Consider the following 17,115-nt stretch of genomic DNA (forward strand, 5'->3'; position numbering starts at 1 on the left):
TATCCTCTCTATGTGTTATTCTCTATCCTCTCTATGTGTTATTCTCTATCCTCTCTATGTGTTATTCTCTCTATCCTCTCTATGTGTTATTCTCTCTATCCTCTCTATGTGTTATTCCTCTATCCTCTCTATGTGTTATTCTCTCTATCCTCTCTATGTGTTATTCTCTCTATCCTCTCTATGTGTTATTCTCTATCCTCTCTATGTGTTATTCTCTATCCTCTCTATGTGTTATTCTCTCTATCCTCTCTATGTGTTATTCTCTCTATCCTCTCTATGTGTTATTCTCTCTATCCTCTCTATGTGTTATTCTCTCTATCCTCTCTATGTGTTATTCTCTCTATCCTCTCTATGTGTTATTCTCTATCCTCTCTATGTGTTATTCTCTCTATCCTCTCTATGTGTTATTCTCTCTATCCTCTCTATGTGTTATTCTCTCTATCCTCTCTATGTGTTATTCTCTCTATCCTCTCTATGTGTTATTCTCTCTATCCTCTCTATGTGTTATTCTCTCTATCCTCTCTATGTGTTATTCTCTCTATCCTCTCTATGTGTTATTCTCTATCCTCTCTATGTGTTATTCTCTATCCTCTCTATGTGTTATTCTCTATCCTCTCTATGTGTTATTCTCTCTATCCTCTCTATGTGTTATTCTCTCTATCCTCTCTATGTGTTATTCTCTCTATCCTCTCTATGTGTTATTCTCTATCATCTCTATGTGTTATTCTCTATCCTCTCTATGTGTTATTCTCTCTATCCTCTCTATGTGTTATTCTCTCTATCCTCTCTATGTGTTATTCTCTCTATCCTCTCTATGTGTTATTCTCTCTATCCTCTCTATGTGTTATTCTCTCTATCCTCTCTATGTGTTATTCTCTCTATCCTCTCTATGTGTTATTCTCTCTATCCTCTCTATGTGTTATTCTCTATCCTCTCTATGTGTTATTCTCTCTATCCTCTCTATGTGTTATTCTCTCTATCCTCTCTATGTGTTATTCTCTCTATCCTCTCTATGTGTTATTCTCTCTATCCTCTCTATGTGTTATTCTCTCTATCCTCTCTATGTGTTATTCTCTATCCTCTCTATGTGTTATTCTCTCTATCCTCTCTATGTGTTATTCTCTCTATCCTCTCTATGTGTTATTCTCTCTATCCTCTCTATGTGTTGTTCTCTATCCTCTCTATGTGTTATTCTCTCTATCCTCCTATGTGTTATTCTCTCTATCCTCTCTATGTGTTATTCTCTCTATCCTCTCTATGTGTTATTCTCTCTATCCTCTCTATGTGTTATTCTCTATCCTCTCTATGTGTTATTCTCTATCCTCTCTATGTGTTATTCTCTATCCTCTCTATGTGTTATTCTCTCTATCCTCTCTATGTGTTATTCTCTCTATCCTCTCTATGTGTTATTCTCTATCCTCTCTATGTGTTATTCTCTCTATCCTCTCTATGTGTTATTCTCTCTATCCTCTCTATGTGTTATTCTCTATCCTCTCTATGTGTTATTCTCTATCCTCTCTATGTGTTATTCTCTCTATCCTCTCTATGTGTTATTCTCTCTATCCTCTCTATGTGTTATTCTCTATCCTCTCTATGTGTTATTCTCTCTATCCTCTCTGTGTTATTCTCTCTATCCTCTCTATGTGTTATTCTCTATCCTCTCTATGTGTTATTCTCTCTATCCTCTCTATGTGTTATTCTCTCTGTCCTCTCTATGTGTTATTCTCTCTATCCTCTCTATGTGTTATTCTCTATCCTCTCTATGTGTTATTCTCTATCCTCTCTATGTGTTATTCTCTATCCTCTCTATGTGTTATTCTCTATCCTCTCTATGTGTTATTCTCTATCCTCTCTATGTGTTATTCTCTATCCTCTCTATGTGTTATTCTCTCTATCCTCTCTATGTGTTATTCTCTATCCTCTCTATGTGTTATTCTCTCTATCCTCTCTATGTGTTATTCTCTCTATCCTCTCTATGTGTTATTCTCTCTATCCTCTCTATGTGTTATTCTCTCTATCCTCTCTATGTGTTATTCTCTCTATCCTCTCTATGTGTTATTCTCTCTATCCTCTCTATGTGTTATTCTCTATCCTCTCTATGTGTTATTCTCTCTATCCTCTCTATGTGTTATTCTCTCTATCCTCTCTATGTGTTATTCTCTCTATCCTCTCTATGTGTTATTCTCTCTATCCTCTCTATGTGTTATTCTCTCTATCCTCTTTATGTGTTATTCTCTATCCTCTCTATGTGTTATTCTCTCTATCCTCTCTATGTGTTATTCTCTATCCTCTCTATGTGTTATTCTCTCTATCCTCTCTATGTGTTATTCTCTCTATCCTCTCTATATGTTATTCTCTATCCTCTCTATGTGTTATTCTCTCTATCCTCTCTATGTGTTATTCTCTATCCTCTCTATGTGTTATTCTCTCTATCCTCTCTATGTGTTATTCTCTCTATCCTCTCTGTGTTATTCTCTCTATCCTCTCTATGTGTTATTCTCTCTATCCTCTCTATGTGTTATTCTCTATCCTCTCTATGTGTTATTCTCTCTATCCTCTCTATGTGTTATTCTCTCTATCCTCTCTATGTGCTGACGGCTTTTGTCAAATGTCGTTTACGGTCTCATTTAGCGGTGTATTATATGGCTGTGCTGCTGTACCGTAGTGGATTCATGTAGCTTCTCAGAAGGCAATGACGTAAACACAGTGCGATGGAGTATTACATCTGAAGAACAGGCTGTAAGAACAGCATTTGTTTCCTCCAACCTCCCCATTCTCCGCTCCCCAATTGTGTATCAGGCTAAGTGGTTGATGGATGGATGGTGACGGTGGTTTGGAGCTCCGTGGTTGTTTGGTGAAGATGGTGGAAGGAGGGCTTGGAGCCATTCAACATCAACCAGTCAACTGGAGCCTAATGCAGCTTTAGACATTTCATAGTGAAACGTCCTGCAGGGAAGAGGGGGAGGGAGGGAGGGAGGGACGGAGAGAGAGAGAGAGAGAGAGAGAGAGAGAGGGAGGGAGGGAGGGAGGGAGGGAGGGAGGGATTTGTTTGACACTGTTTACTTGTAATAGTAGCAGAGAGCAGCGAGGTCTTCCACTCTATAATGCTATTTCCAGGCGGGGTGGTTTTTCCTCTGCTCTGCTTGGGAACATTATGCTATTGCTCTCTAATCCCTAACTCTAATTAAATGTGTGCTTAGGAGCCCTGTACTGGTGCTGGGGTGTATATAAACACTCCAGTGTGTGTGTTCGGTATGGGAGGGGATAGGGATGGGGCCGTCACGTCCCAGTGCATATAAATTGGCTGGAGATAATAGTCAGGGTATGGCTAAGTCAGTGGGGTTTAGGGTCTAGGTGACTGCACCTCTACCCTTCCTCTCTGCCTCCCTTTCTCTCTTGCTCTAAGGAAGAACCAGACCAAATCAAGCTTTCAGAGAGCGCCCATCTGAGAAATTGACAAGACCTTCAATCTCCTTGGCAGGGTTTAAGGTTCCTGGGCTGATTTAAGGGGAGGGGGGAGCCTTTTTCTGACGGAACACAGACAGTGCCAACGCAGACAGAAAGCGTAAGAGCTTCCATATCTTGCTGTTAAATAGGAACCGTGCTTCCTCTCTCCCTTCCCTCCTTTCTCTTTCTCCTTCCCATTCTCGTCATTTCTCGTCGTTATCTGTCGTGTTGTGTTGTAACATCTGGCCTGTAGTGCCCCCTGTGGCAGAGTGTGGAACAGACAGAACAGTGTGTGTGACTGAAGACGTAACGTCAGGTAAAAGGCATAAAAGAAACACCTAAGCGGCATATCTTTCTTTCTAGTCCTGACGAGAAAAATGGAACTGTCGGGGGGAGGTTCTCTTCTGCAGTGTTCAACCAATCCAGTAAATGTGGAGGAGGAGTTAAGATGGAGCTTTGCCTTGTTTAACGTCCAAAAGAGGAAGTCGCGTCACAGGCTCTCTTTCCATTTCCCCTGAAAACCAGATGCATCCGGTTGTCACCTACCCCGCTGAAGGTGCTGAAGACCTGACCAGACCAACCACATGCTGGAAGGACATCTGACTAAGTCATCTGACTAAAATCATGAATCATCACTTCACTATCATTCAGGTCAAATACACCTGTTAGACTAATCTGTCTCATTGCCCAGTTTGGAACTGAAAGATATTTCTAAAAACAAAAGCCTTGAAATAAGCCTCCTCTAAATACGCTTTTAAATATGAAGTTATGCCAATGTCACAGTATTAGTCATACTACTCTTTGACTTTGCTGTTTTAATAATGCATAGTCAAATTAACCGTGTGACTACTGTTGAAAGTCACCGTAATGGACACACTGTGCTTGAGTGGCCATAATATTCATAACATAGGAAGAAATCTGGATTTAATTCATCTCCTTACAAAGCCCATTGAACAAAACCTCTTATATGACCTGACAGTAACATGTAAATAGTATTACATTGGGCCTATATGAAAGAGCAGTTGTTTTTTATCTCTGATCATACTTACTATGGGCATGATTTAAATCAGACATTTGTGGGCTCCCAAGTGGCGCAGCGGTCTTAGGCACTAAAGCATTACTACAGACCCGGGTTCCTTCCCGGGCTGTGCCACAACCGGCATAGGACGGCGCCCAGCGTCGTCCGGGTTCGAGGAGGGTTTGGCCCGGGGGGGCTTTACATGGCTCACCACGCTCTAGCGACTCCATGTGGCGGGCCGGGTGCCTGCAGGCTGACCCCGGTCAACAGTTGAAAGGTGTTTCCTCTGACACATTGGTGTGGCTGGCTTCCGAGTTAAGCTGGCGGGTCTCGGGTGTTAAGAGCATGGTTAGGCGAGTCATGTTTCGGAGGACGCATGACTCCACCTTCATCTCCCGAGCCCGTTGGGGAGTTGCAGCGATGAGACCAGATGGAAATTGGGGAGAAAAACAGAGTAAAATAAAAAAACAATCAACAAACATTAGAGAATCCCTATAACAATGAGCATGTGACTCAGTATCCCTATAACAATGAGCATGTGACTCAGCATCCCTATAACAATGAGCATGTGACTCAGCACCCCTATAACAATGAGCATGTGACTCAGTATCCCTATAACAATGAGCATGTGACTCAGCATCCCTATACCAATGAGCATGTGACTCAGCATCCCTATACCAATGAGCATGTGACTCAGCATCACTATGACAATGAGGATGTGACTCAGCATCCCTATAACAATGAGGATGTGACTCAGCATCCCTATAACAATGAGCATGTGACTCAGCATCACTATGACAATGAGGATGTGACTCAGCATCCCTATAACAATGAGGATGTGACTCAGCATCCCTATAACAATGAGCATGTGACTCAGTATCCCTATAACAATGAGCATGTGACTCAGCATCCCTATAACAATGAGCATGTGACTCAGCACCCCTATAACAATGAGCATGTGACTCAGTATCCCTATAACAATGAGCATGTGACTCAGCATCCCTATACCAATGAGCATGTGACTCAGCATCCCTATACCAATGAGCATGTGACTCTGCATCCCTATAACAATGAGCATGTGACTCAGCATCCCTATAACAATGAGCATGTGACTCAGCACCCCTATAACAATGAGCATGTGACTCAGTATCCCTATAACAATGAGCATGTGACTCAGCATCCCTATACCAATGAGCATGTGACTCAGCATCCCTACAACAATTAGCATGTGACTCAGCACCCCTATAACAATGAGCATGTGACTCAGTATCCCTATAACAATGCTGAGTATCCCTATAACATGTGACTCAGTATCCCTATAACAATGAGCATGTGACTCAGTATCCCTATAAAAATTAGCATGTGACTCAGTATCCCTATAACAATGAGCATGTGACTCAGCATCCCTATAACAATGTGCATGTGACTCAGCATCCCTATAACAATGAGCATGTGACTCAGCATCCCTATAACAATGAGCATGTGACTCAGCATCCCTATAACAATGTGCATGTGACTCAGTACCCCTATAACAATGAGCATGTGACTCAGTATCCCTATAACAATGATCATGTGACTCAGCATCCCTATAACAATGAGCATGTGACTCAGTATCCCTAAAACAATGAGCATGTGACTCAGTACCCCTATAACAATGAGCATGTGACTCAGCATCCCTATAACAATGAGCATGTGACTCAGTATCCCTATAACAATGAGCATGTGACTCAGTATCCCTATAACAATGAGCATGTGACTCAGTACCCCTATAACAATGAGCATGTGACTCAGCATCCCTATAACAATGAGCATGTGACTCAGCATCCCTATAACAATGAGCATGTGACTCAGTACCCCTATAACAATGAGCATGTGACTCAGTATGTGCACGCTTCAATGTCAACATACATTCACACACGTACGTTGATCTTGAAAGACTTTGGAAAGAAGCAGCTAGCGTGCCGAGCATTAAGAGGGGATGATGGCTCCCCAGTACCGCTGATGCTGTTGAAAGTTTGCCATAACGTTGCTCTCACACACTCCACACTGAGTGACATGGGGGGATTATGGGGGATAATGTCCACTCGCCGCAAACAGCGTCTCTCGAGTGGAGCCATTTCCCATTGCCTGACTCTGAGAGGGGCTCTACACACACACACACACACACACACACACACACACACACAGCTCTACTGCAGTCAACACAGACATGGACACAAACACACTGCCTGAAAGAGCACAGACACTCAGCTTGAGCTGCCCGAAAACACAAGCACAGGCACACACACACACACACACACACACACACACACACACACACACACACACACACACACACACACACACACACACACACTAGTGCAGAAACCCCTCAATTGTCAACAATGAAAAATGAATATCCACACCAGATGTAGGCCTAGCTGCGTACATGACTTTGACATGGTCTTCCTGCATGACTGTGTATTTGTAGCATTAAACACTGTCAGCATCTAAACACACGATGTAGATTTCACATAAGAGACTCACGGGATCCACATCCAATAGACGTCCCATCCCGTTGACAGCCAAGCCTCCAGTTGGGAGTTTGTTTACTGAAACAATGTGTCTGACGTGTTGTTGCCTGTCACTACTACACAAACACACCAACACAGAGGAAGAGACCGCGGAACAGGCATCCACAATGTTGACTTCCATGTTAAACGCCGCTGCAGAAATTAGACTCTGCAGAAAACCCTGCTTAGCATCACATGCACCACCCCCCTTCCATCTCCATCTCAGGGACCTGCGCTGTGGAGCTTTCACGTTGATAATAGCCTTTCCTCCTCTTCCTCCCTCCTCCTTCCTCCCTCCCTGTATCCCTCCATCTCCTGCCTCTATTTCTCAGCTAATTATGTAAAGTGACTCTGCCCCCCCCCCCGGCCTTAATTACCGTCTGAAATGAGCTGTTCAGAGTTGCTGATATCTCTCTTTAGAGCAACACACAGCTGGGTAGGCATAGCAGCACTTTACTGTATGCGGGGAAGTGTGTGTGGGTGTGTGTCACAGATCAAACACAAGCTCGCACACACACGCACCCATGCAGGGACGCATAATATACACACGCGCGCACACACCCATCCCGTTTCATATAGGGGCCGATCACCTAGTCTGTTACCGGGGTGTAAACCAGGGATCATCAACTATATTCAGCCGATTTTTCCTTGAGCGGATTGGTCAGGGGGCCAGAACATAATTAAAATAATTTGTAGATGGCAAATTGACCGCAAGAAAGGGAAAGGGAAAGATGGATACCTAGTCAATTGTACAACTGAATGTATTCAACGGAAATGTGTCTTCCACATTTAACCCAACCCCTCTGAACACGAGAGGTGCGGGGGGCTGCCATAATCGGCACCCACGTCTTCGGCGCCCGGGGAACAGTGAGTAAACTGACTTGCCTAGTTAAATAAAGGTCAAATAAAAAATTCTAATAACAATTCCTTCAAGAAAAGCCCTTTGCACTTAACAAGCAATCATTTTTCTGTGTCCTTACATGTCTATTAGAGATGCTCTCTAACGCGCTCAGCCAGCCAGACACGCTCTCACACACATCACATCTCTCACCTTGTTTCCCTGCCTCTTGGATCTTGGACCTGGGCCTGGCTGGCTGAAGTCAATACCTTGGCTTGTCAGAGGGGATATCACAGGGAAATACGATGTGTTTCTGTCCTGGTGGAAAAAAAGAGGGAAGAAAGAGAGGGCCTTCTCTCTCACTTTTCATGGCCAAGGTCTGATTATCATCTACGTGTAGTTAAGAGCACGGAACAATCAGTTACAGAACGTCGGACGTGTCCGGACGTCTAGTATTTAGCAACGGAGCTGGCTAGCAAGCTAGCCTTTTTTTTTGACAAGTTTCCAGCAAACAACCTTGCTTTCAAAGCATCAGGTTTCATCACATATTTGTCGCAGCGACTTTTGGTTTGACATAAATTGTAGCTGTAATGTCAAGCGCTGGCAGTCAAATATTATTGCATGAGTGAAGCTAAAATCAAATCAGTGTCAGTATTAAATCACAGCAACAAGTAGAACAAGAAGAGAACAAAGAAATGTATTCAGTAGGTGAAGTTTACACCTGCACTTTTATTTCCTAGCAAACTTGCCTCTAGAGAGCCTCAGCTTAGACAGTTGCAACATTATCATCTCCAGCCAGAGAGAGTTTTTTATTTTAATCCAAATAAAATAAAGCCTGAGGGCTATTTGTCCTTTTAAAGTTGAGGTGTCACAGAAGGTATTTGATGGCTGAGCGCCCTTTTTAATACATCTCTCCCAGAACAGAACACCTTCCAGCATTATAGCCCTGCCTGTCTGCCAGTCACCCCATGACGACAAGTGTGAACAGCAGAAATAGGGGGGGGGGGGGGGGGGGGGGGTGTTGCGACTAAATGTGTCCCCTTCCTCCTATCTGATGTGCTGATCTCTCTGTTTAACTGGGATAGGATGCACTGTAGATGTGTCAGTCAGAGAGTGAGAGTTCAGTGTGTGTAATCGTAATATAATATATGCTATTTAGCAGACGATTTTATCCAAAGTGACTTACAGTCATGCGTGCGACACATACATTTTACATCCGGATGGTCGTGGGAATCAAACCCACTATCCAAGTGACATGCTCTACCAACTGAGTGTGTGTGTGTGTGTGTGTGCGTGTGTGTGTGTGTGTGGGTGTGTGGGTGTGTGCGTGTGTGTGTGAATACAGGTGTGCATGATAGTCATGAAGGAACCACTGTTAGGAACAAAGGGAAATTGTAGAGGAAGGAAGAGGTTGATGTGTAAATGTCCTGCTTGTTGAGCATTGTGTGTCGAGCCTGGGCGTGCAGACACAGTAGTGTGGATGTAGTACAACGTTTTGGAGTGTGTATGTGAGATGGTGTGTCTTTTGCATCGATAAGACATGAGGGACGTGTAGGCCTATGATTGTATGTTTCATCCTTAAATCCATGTACTGTGCATTCGGAAAGTATTCAGACCCATTCCCCTTTTCCACATTTTGTTATGTTACGGCCGTAAAATAAAACATAATGACAAAGCGAAACAGGTTTTTAGAAATGTTTGCAAATTTATTACAAATAAAAAACAGAAATACCTTGAGACCCTTTGCTATGAGACTTTAAATGGAGCTCAGGTGCATCCTGTTTCCATTGATCTACAATTTGATTGGAGTCCACCTGTGGTAAATTCAATTGATTGAACATGATTTGGAAAGGCACACACCTGTCTATATAAGGTCCAAAAGTTGACAGTGCATGTCAGAGCAAAAACCAAGCCATGAGATTCAAAGGAATTCTCTGTAGAGCTCCGAGACAGGATTGTACCAAGGCACAGATCTGGGAAAGGGTACCAAAACATTTCTGCAGTTTTCAAGGTTCCTAAGAACACAGTGGTCATCATTCTTAAATGGAAGAAGTTTGGAACCACCAAGACTCTTCCTAGAGCTGGCCACCCAGCCAAACTGAGCAATCGGGGGAGAAGGGCCTTGGTCAGGGAGGTGACCAAGAACCCGATGGTCACTCAGACAGATCTCCAGAGTTCCTCTGTGGAGATGGGAGAACCTTCCAGAAGGACAACCATCTCTGCAGCACTCCACCAATCAGGCCTTTATGGTAGCATGGCCAGACGGAAGCCACTCCTCAGTAAAAGGAACATGACAGAGTTTAATCTTGGAGTTTGCTAAAAGGCACCTAACGGACTGTCAGACCATGAGAAATAAGATTCTCTGGTCTGATGAAACCAAGATTAAACTCTTTGGCCTGAATGCCAAGTGTCCCCTCTGGAGGAAACCTGGCACCATCCCTACGGTGAAACATGGTGGTGGCAGCATCATGCTGTGGGGATATTTTTCATCGGCAGGGACTGGGAGACTAGTCAGGATCGAGGGAAAGATGAACGAAGCAAAGTACAGAGAGATCTTTGATGAAAACCTGCTCCAGAGCTCTCAGGACCTCAGACTGGGGCAAAGGTTCACCTTCCAACAGGACAACAACCCTATGCACATAGCCAAGACAACACAGGAGTGACTTCGGGACAAGTCTCTGAATATCCTTGAGTGGCCCAGCCAGAGCCCGGACTTGAACTCGATCAAACATCTCTGGAGCGACCTGAAAATAGCTGTGCAGCGACGCTCCTCGTCCAACCTGACAGAGCTTGAGAGGATCTGCATCGAAGAATGGGAGAAACTCCCCAAATACAGGTGTGCCAAGCTTGTAGCGTCATACCCAAGAAGACTCAAGGCTGTAATTGCAGCAAAAGGTGCTTCAACAAAGTACTGAGTAAAAGAGTCTGAATACTGATGTAAATGTGATATTTCAGTTTTGTATTTTTAATAAATTTGCAAACATTTCTAAAAAACTGTTTTTGCTTTGTCATTATGGGGTATTGTGTGTAGATTGATGAGAGGAAAAAACTATTTAATTCATTTGAAAATAAGGCTGTAACGTCACAAAATGTTGGAAATCAAGGGGTCTGAATTCTTTCCGAATGCACTGTATCTCAGTATTTAAGTAATTTTTCTGAGCTTTAATCAAGGTACACTACCGTTCAAAAGTTTGGGGTGACTTAGAAATGTCCTTCTTTTTGAAAGAAAAACATCGGCTGATTGCTTCTACACCTGCATTACTTGCTGTTTGAGGTTTTAGGCTGGGTTTCTGTACAGCACTTTGAGATATCAGCTGATGTAAGAAGGGCTATATAAATAAATTTGATTCGATTTTTTTATGGAATATCTACATATGCGTACAGAGGCCCATTATCAGCAACCATCACTCCTGTGTTCCAATGGCACGTTGTGTTAGCTAATCCAAGTTTATCATTTTAAAAGGCTAATTGATCGTTAGAAAATAATTTTGCAATTATGTTAGCACATCTGTAAACTGTTAACTTCTATGGGCTAGGTGAGACGTGACCGTCCCGCCTGCGGGACACACTATTCAACAGCCAGTGAAATAGCATGGCGCGAAATACAAAACAGCAAAAATCTCATAATTTAATTTTCTCAAACAATCAACTATTTTACACCATTTTAAAGATAAACTTCTCGTTAATCTAACCACATTGTCCTATATCAAAAAGGCTTTACGGTGAAAGCATAAAATTAGATTATGTTAGGACATACATTTCACAAGAAAAACCACACAGCCATTTTCCAAGCAAGGACATGCATCACAAAAAACAAAAATACAGCTAAAATATTCACTAACCTTTGATGATCTTCATCAGATGGCACTCATAGGACTTCATGTTACACAATACATGTATGTTTTGCTCGATAAAGTTCATATTTATATCCAAAAACCCCATTTTACATTGGCCCGTGATGTTCAGAAAATGTATTCCCATCAAAACTTCCGGTGAATGTGCACATCAATTTACAAAAATACTCATCATAAACGTTGATAAAATTTACAACAGTTATTGAAAGAATTATAGATATACTTCTCCTTAATGCAACCGCTGTGTCAGATTTTAAAATATCTTTACGGAGAAAGCACATTTTTCAATATTCTGAGTACTTAGCTCAACCATCAAAGCAAGCTATACAGATACCCGCCAAGTTCTGGGGTCAACTAAACTCAGAATTAGTATTATAAATATTCTCTTACCTTTGCTGATCTTCGTCAGAATGCACTCCAAGGACTCCTACTTCCACAATAAATGCTATTTTTGTTCGAAATACTCCATATTTATGTCCAAATACCTCCGTTTTGTTCGTGCGTTCAGATCACTATCCAAAGGCATAATGCGCGAGTGTAAATCCAGACACGAAAAGTCAAATAGTTTCATTACCGTTCGTAGAAACATGTCAAACTTTGTTTACAATCAATCCTTAGGATCTTTTTAACTTCTATGGGCTAGGTGGGACGCTTGGCAATTTCTCGCATGGTATAGCCTTCTTTTCTCAGAACAAGAATAGACTGACGAGTTTCAGAAGAAAGTTATTGGTTTCTGGCCATTTTGAGCCTTTCATCGAACACACAAATGCTGATGCTCCAGATACTCAACTAGTCTAAAGAAGGCCCGTTTTATTGCTTCTTTAATAAGAACAACAGTTTTCAGCTGTGCTAACATAATTGCAAAAGGATTTTGTAATGATCAATTAGCCTTTTAAAATTATAAACTTGAATTAGCTAACACAACGTGCCATTGGAACACATGATGGTTGCTAATAATGGGCATCTGTATGCCTATGTAGATATTCCATAACAAATCTGCTGTTCCACATCAACAATATGGAACAGCAGCATCAACAATGCATCAACAATGTCTACACTGTATTTCTGATCAATTGGATGTTATATAAATGGACAAAAAATGTGTTTTTCTTTAAAAAGCAAGGACATTTCTAAGTGGCCCCAAACTTTTGAACGGTAGTGTATATCCATTGAGGTTTGTCTTATTAGTCTCTAACCCACTTCCGTTCTCTCTCTCCTTCCACTCTACAGAGGCGTCCATCCTGAGCTACGACGGCAGCATGTATATGAAAGTGGTGATGCCAAGCGTGATGCACACTGAGGCAGAGGACGTCTCCCTCCGCTTCAAGTCCCAGCGTGCATTTGGGCTCCTAATGGCCGCTACCTCCCGGGACTCCGCTGACACACTCCGTCTCGAGCTGGACAGCGGCCGCGTCAAACTCACGGTCAACCTAGGTATCGTATAAAACCGTTAACCGCTAACCCTCTTCTTTTGAGGAGGCATGTTTAAGTTAGCTCATAGTCGTTTTTGTGAGTTGTATTTTTCATGAGTTATTTTTTTGTTTTGGTCGAATACATCAAAAAATCTAACACAAACTAAAACTCATTTTTTATAATTTTTGTACAGTAGTTGCATGGATTGTATTTTGATTTGCTTGGCATCATATACAGTATTTTCTTGCTTTGTTGATGTGGTCTCTGTAGGGTATTTCTATCTCATGAATCTAACACTTAACCACAATATCCATGCTTTCAGGCCACATCTTTTGAACAGATCATACCACAGTCATTCTTCATTACGATATTGACTTGACTGTAGAAAAAGTCACTAATTGTAACAAATAACTCTCAGGCTAGACACTTTCAATGTTTTACTCAACATTTTTCACCAACATTGTTCCACATTGGCCTAGTATATAGCTCTACCATATACGCATTTATAAGACTTTTAATAGGTCCTATTATTTCATTTCAAATTTGTATCTCTTATGTAACGTACTGATAACATCTGGGCTTATTGTCTGGGCTTGTTCTTGTCGTAACAGTGTTTTGTTTATTATTTCCTGTTCTATCCTTTTTATTTTGGTTTGGTCCATATTAGCAGGTCCATGGCTCCTCCCATTAGTACCCCTACAGTAGTGTAGGTGGTATCTCCCATGTCGCCTTGTTCAAAGATGGTACTCACCCCTTCAACGGCCCCTAGCCTGCGGCCCGTCTGGCACACAGCCCGAGCCCACAGCACACAGCTAGCCTGCAGATGGTGGCCTATAGGCATATAGGATAGGATTCAAAATTCCAAAAAAGCACTCGCACATCTGGTTGCAGCTGCGTGGGAATAATGCGATTACTTCAAAGAAAAGAGAAACTCGCACACTGCTCTTGCTAGTATAACTTATTTTTATATAAGCTTACATGTCGGCCCAATATGGGATAGGATAGAAGCACCCAAATCTGTCGTACTGATGAACGCATGCGCTATCATACAATACACACACACACACACACACACACACACACACACACAAACAGCACCTGTCAACACATAATTACCATCACACTACTACAGTGATGACTATACTTCAGTCAGTTTTATATACATGATGTTCTCAATCATTTTATCAACTATACTGCTCAGTAGATAATCTGATCCGGCTGGTTTCGCTCCAACAAACATAAACTAGTTCAATACTACTACTGACACAACTAGCCCTGTGGTAGAGCCAGGTTAGTGATTCGCTTCTAGGCCACTGTACAGTGCTGGTGCTGACTGGATCGATGCTGTTTGCTTCCACTTTTCTGTTGCGGTTGACGGTACATGACGAGCTGGGTCACATGGATCCCAACCCAGATCACCTGACCAATCAGACCAATCACAGGACTAGTCTACTTCCTGTATCTTCTTTTGAACGAGATACCCATCATATAACACTGTTTTGTAGCCTGTAGTTTAATGTAAAGTATACTGCAAATTGATTTATAAATCAACTGATGGCTACAGGTGTTGAGTACAAAATGAAGTTTCCAAAATACTGGGTTGGTAAATCGATGTGGCCAATGAACTGCAAGCGGACATTTTGAAATTGAACAAACATGTAAACACATTTAAAATATTTTTTCGAAATAGTGAACAACATTTTTATAGCACGCATCAGACCTACAAAATATTGCCAAACACAAAGAAAATTATTTTAATTTGAGAGAAGTAATTCTGATCTTAACTCAAATAAAGTGTAATGGTCAAAATTGGAGTAAGACATAATATCCCAAATGGCAGTTTGATGTTGACATCATCAAAAGTTACCATAATGACCTAAAATGGCCGCCGACGTCATGTGACCGTCCCCGGAAGGTGGAGTTTCTGTTCTTGGATGTCTGCAGCTTTTACCTTGAAGGATGCGATTTCATCTGTCACTTATTCTCCCCCCATCTAGACTGTGTCAGGATAAACTGTAACACCAGTAAGTCACCACTCCACTTGTTGGAGAATTCTTCTTTAAATGAACGTTATATAATGATGTTTGACATGATTTGTGTGTTATAGATAGGGTAATGTACAGAAGTGCGATAATGGAATTACATGGATAAGGGATCAGAGCTATAGCCAAGATCAAAGAAGAAATTATAATTGTTTCTATAAATTACATTTAACTCAATTATCCAACTTTTCTTCATCTATTTTGTTAGGTTTACAGTTTTTTGCTCTCAAAATGTTACTGAAATTCCCTCCCATATGTAATGGTCCGAGTGTGGGAATGGTATTCGCTATTTGTCTTGACAATAGAAATGGTTGAATGACTTGTACAGAGGTACAGTACAACTGCTCTTACTCATTAAGAGGTCTGGACTCTGACAGAGAGAGGAACATGTGTTGTCATGACAGACAGTCACGGGCCTGGTTTATGAATGTTGCCTGGTTTATGAATGTTGGTTTCAACTGATACGAGTGCAAGGTGTGTTTGAAACTGTGTATGTGTGTTTGAGTGTGTGCGTCTGTGTGTATTCTCTCTCGCTCTGTGTGTGCATGTGGGCGTGTATGTGTGTGACAGCCTGTCCCCAAGCTGCAGCTTTATTTCACGGTAGATCCCAGTTTGAGTGACAGAACAGACACAGTCATTCACTCCAATTACTCTGATCAATGTCACTGATTGCACAGCACACCTAATGCGGCAGTAGGTAATGTGTGTAATGAAACACACACACGAGTGCGTGCGCACACACACACACACACACACACACACTCAGTAAACTCACTGGAGTGGCACACCACAGGCTTGACACGCCCTCTTGTGGAGAGCAGAGGAATTTGTATTTGAAGAGATTCTCTCTTTGCCCTTTGTGGACCTGCACCTTCTATGATTTGTCCGCATTGTGTAGAGATGTGCTTTGAAAAAAAGTTCCAAGCCCTTTTATGAGTAACAGCAGTTATTATCTTACCATATGAGCAGTCATACGTCCACTGACAGAGGACATAGATTATTGCATAGTGTACACATATACTCCATGTATTATCGTTTGTCATTTATTGTAATCTGTTCAGATCTTTTCTCCTCTGTTTTTACTTTAAGCCAAACCAAATCTTTGATTTTAGAGTTAGCAAAGTAAACATAAAATGGTCAGAGCGCAACCAACCTGCTTTCCTGCATTCAAGATCCGAGCTAGAATCAGTGTCCCAAAAAATGCTTTCTCCTTCTCTGACCAACAAATTGGTTGGTGGTAGACTAACCTAACGTAGCAGGTGTAGAAACTGTATCCCTGAATTCCAGAAACATCCGCTTTCTGCCGTCCCCGCTAAGGTTGCTGGTAAAATAATCAAGCTCACCCAGACAAAACAAAGGTTTGGTTTGCGTTGCTGACTAACCCTAACCCTGAACTAACAAACGGTCCTTCTCAGGCAAGGGACCAGAGACTCTATATGCTGGACAAAAGCTCAATGATAATGACTGGCACTCTGTCAGAGTGGTCCGACGCGGTAAAAACTTCAAACTGACGGTCGACGAAGACATGGCTGAAGGTACTATTACTGGTTCTGATGTGATGCATTGTTTTTTACATATAAAAGAGGTGAAATCCTTTGATATTCCAATCCTGCCCCTCTCCTCCCTCTTTACCCCTTTCTCCACTTCCTTTGTTATTCCCTACATCTTTCTATTTCCTCCTTTGCCTCCCCACACCCTCTCTCTCTCTCGCTCTCGTTCTCTCTCTCCAGGCCAGATGGCAGGTGACCACACTCGTCTGGAGTTCCACAATGTGGAGACAGGGATTCTGACAGAGAGACGTTTCGTCTCCTCCTCCCCCTCCTCCTTCATTGGACACCTGCAGGTAACACCTCCAGGCCTGGCAGGAACACATGTTAGACCATAAATCATCATTTGGCGCCTGGCCAGTCACTGACCTACACAGACCGAAGGGGGTCGGGGTCAGAGCCAG

At 42.2% G+C, this 17,115-nt stretch overlaps 1 protein-coding gene across 12 annotated transcripts in view; it reads left to right on the forward strand.

Moving 5' to 3' along the window:
- The window catches only part of nrxn3b (neurexin 3b), a 416,132-nt gene that overhangs the window by 166,619 nt on the left and 232,398 nt on the right, over window positions 1-17,115 (forward strand). For all 12 annotated transcript variants that reach the window (XM_082961878.1, XM_014145029.3, XM_082961868.1 and 9 more), the window contains 4 exons: window positions 12,940-13,143; window positions 15,120-15,146; window positions 16,580-16,699; window positions 16,895-17,007. In XM_082961878.1, the coding sequence (XP_082818004.1) occupies window positions 12,940-13,143; window positions 15,120-15,146; window positions 16,580-16,699; window positions 16,895-17,007 (464 nt within the window). The remainder of the gene's footprint in view (window positions 1-12,939; window positions 13,144-15,119; window positions 15,147-16,579; window positions 16,700-16,894; window positions 17,008-17,115) is intronic.

The sequence above is a fragment of the Salmo salar genome, chromosome 15 (genome assembly GCF_965601325.2).
Source record: "Salmo salar chromosome 15, fSalSal1, whole genome shotgun sequence".
Lineage (NCBI taxonomy): Eukaryota > Metazoa > Chordata > Actinopteri > Salmoniformes > Salmonidae > Salmo > Salmo salar.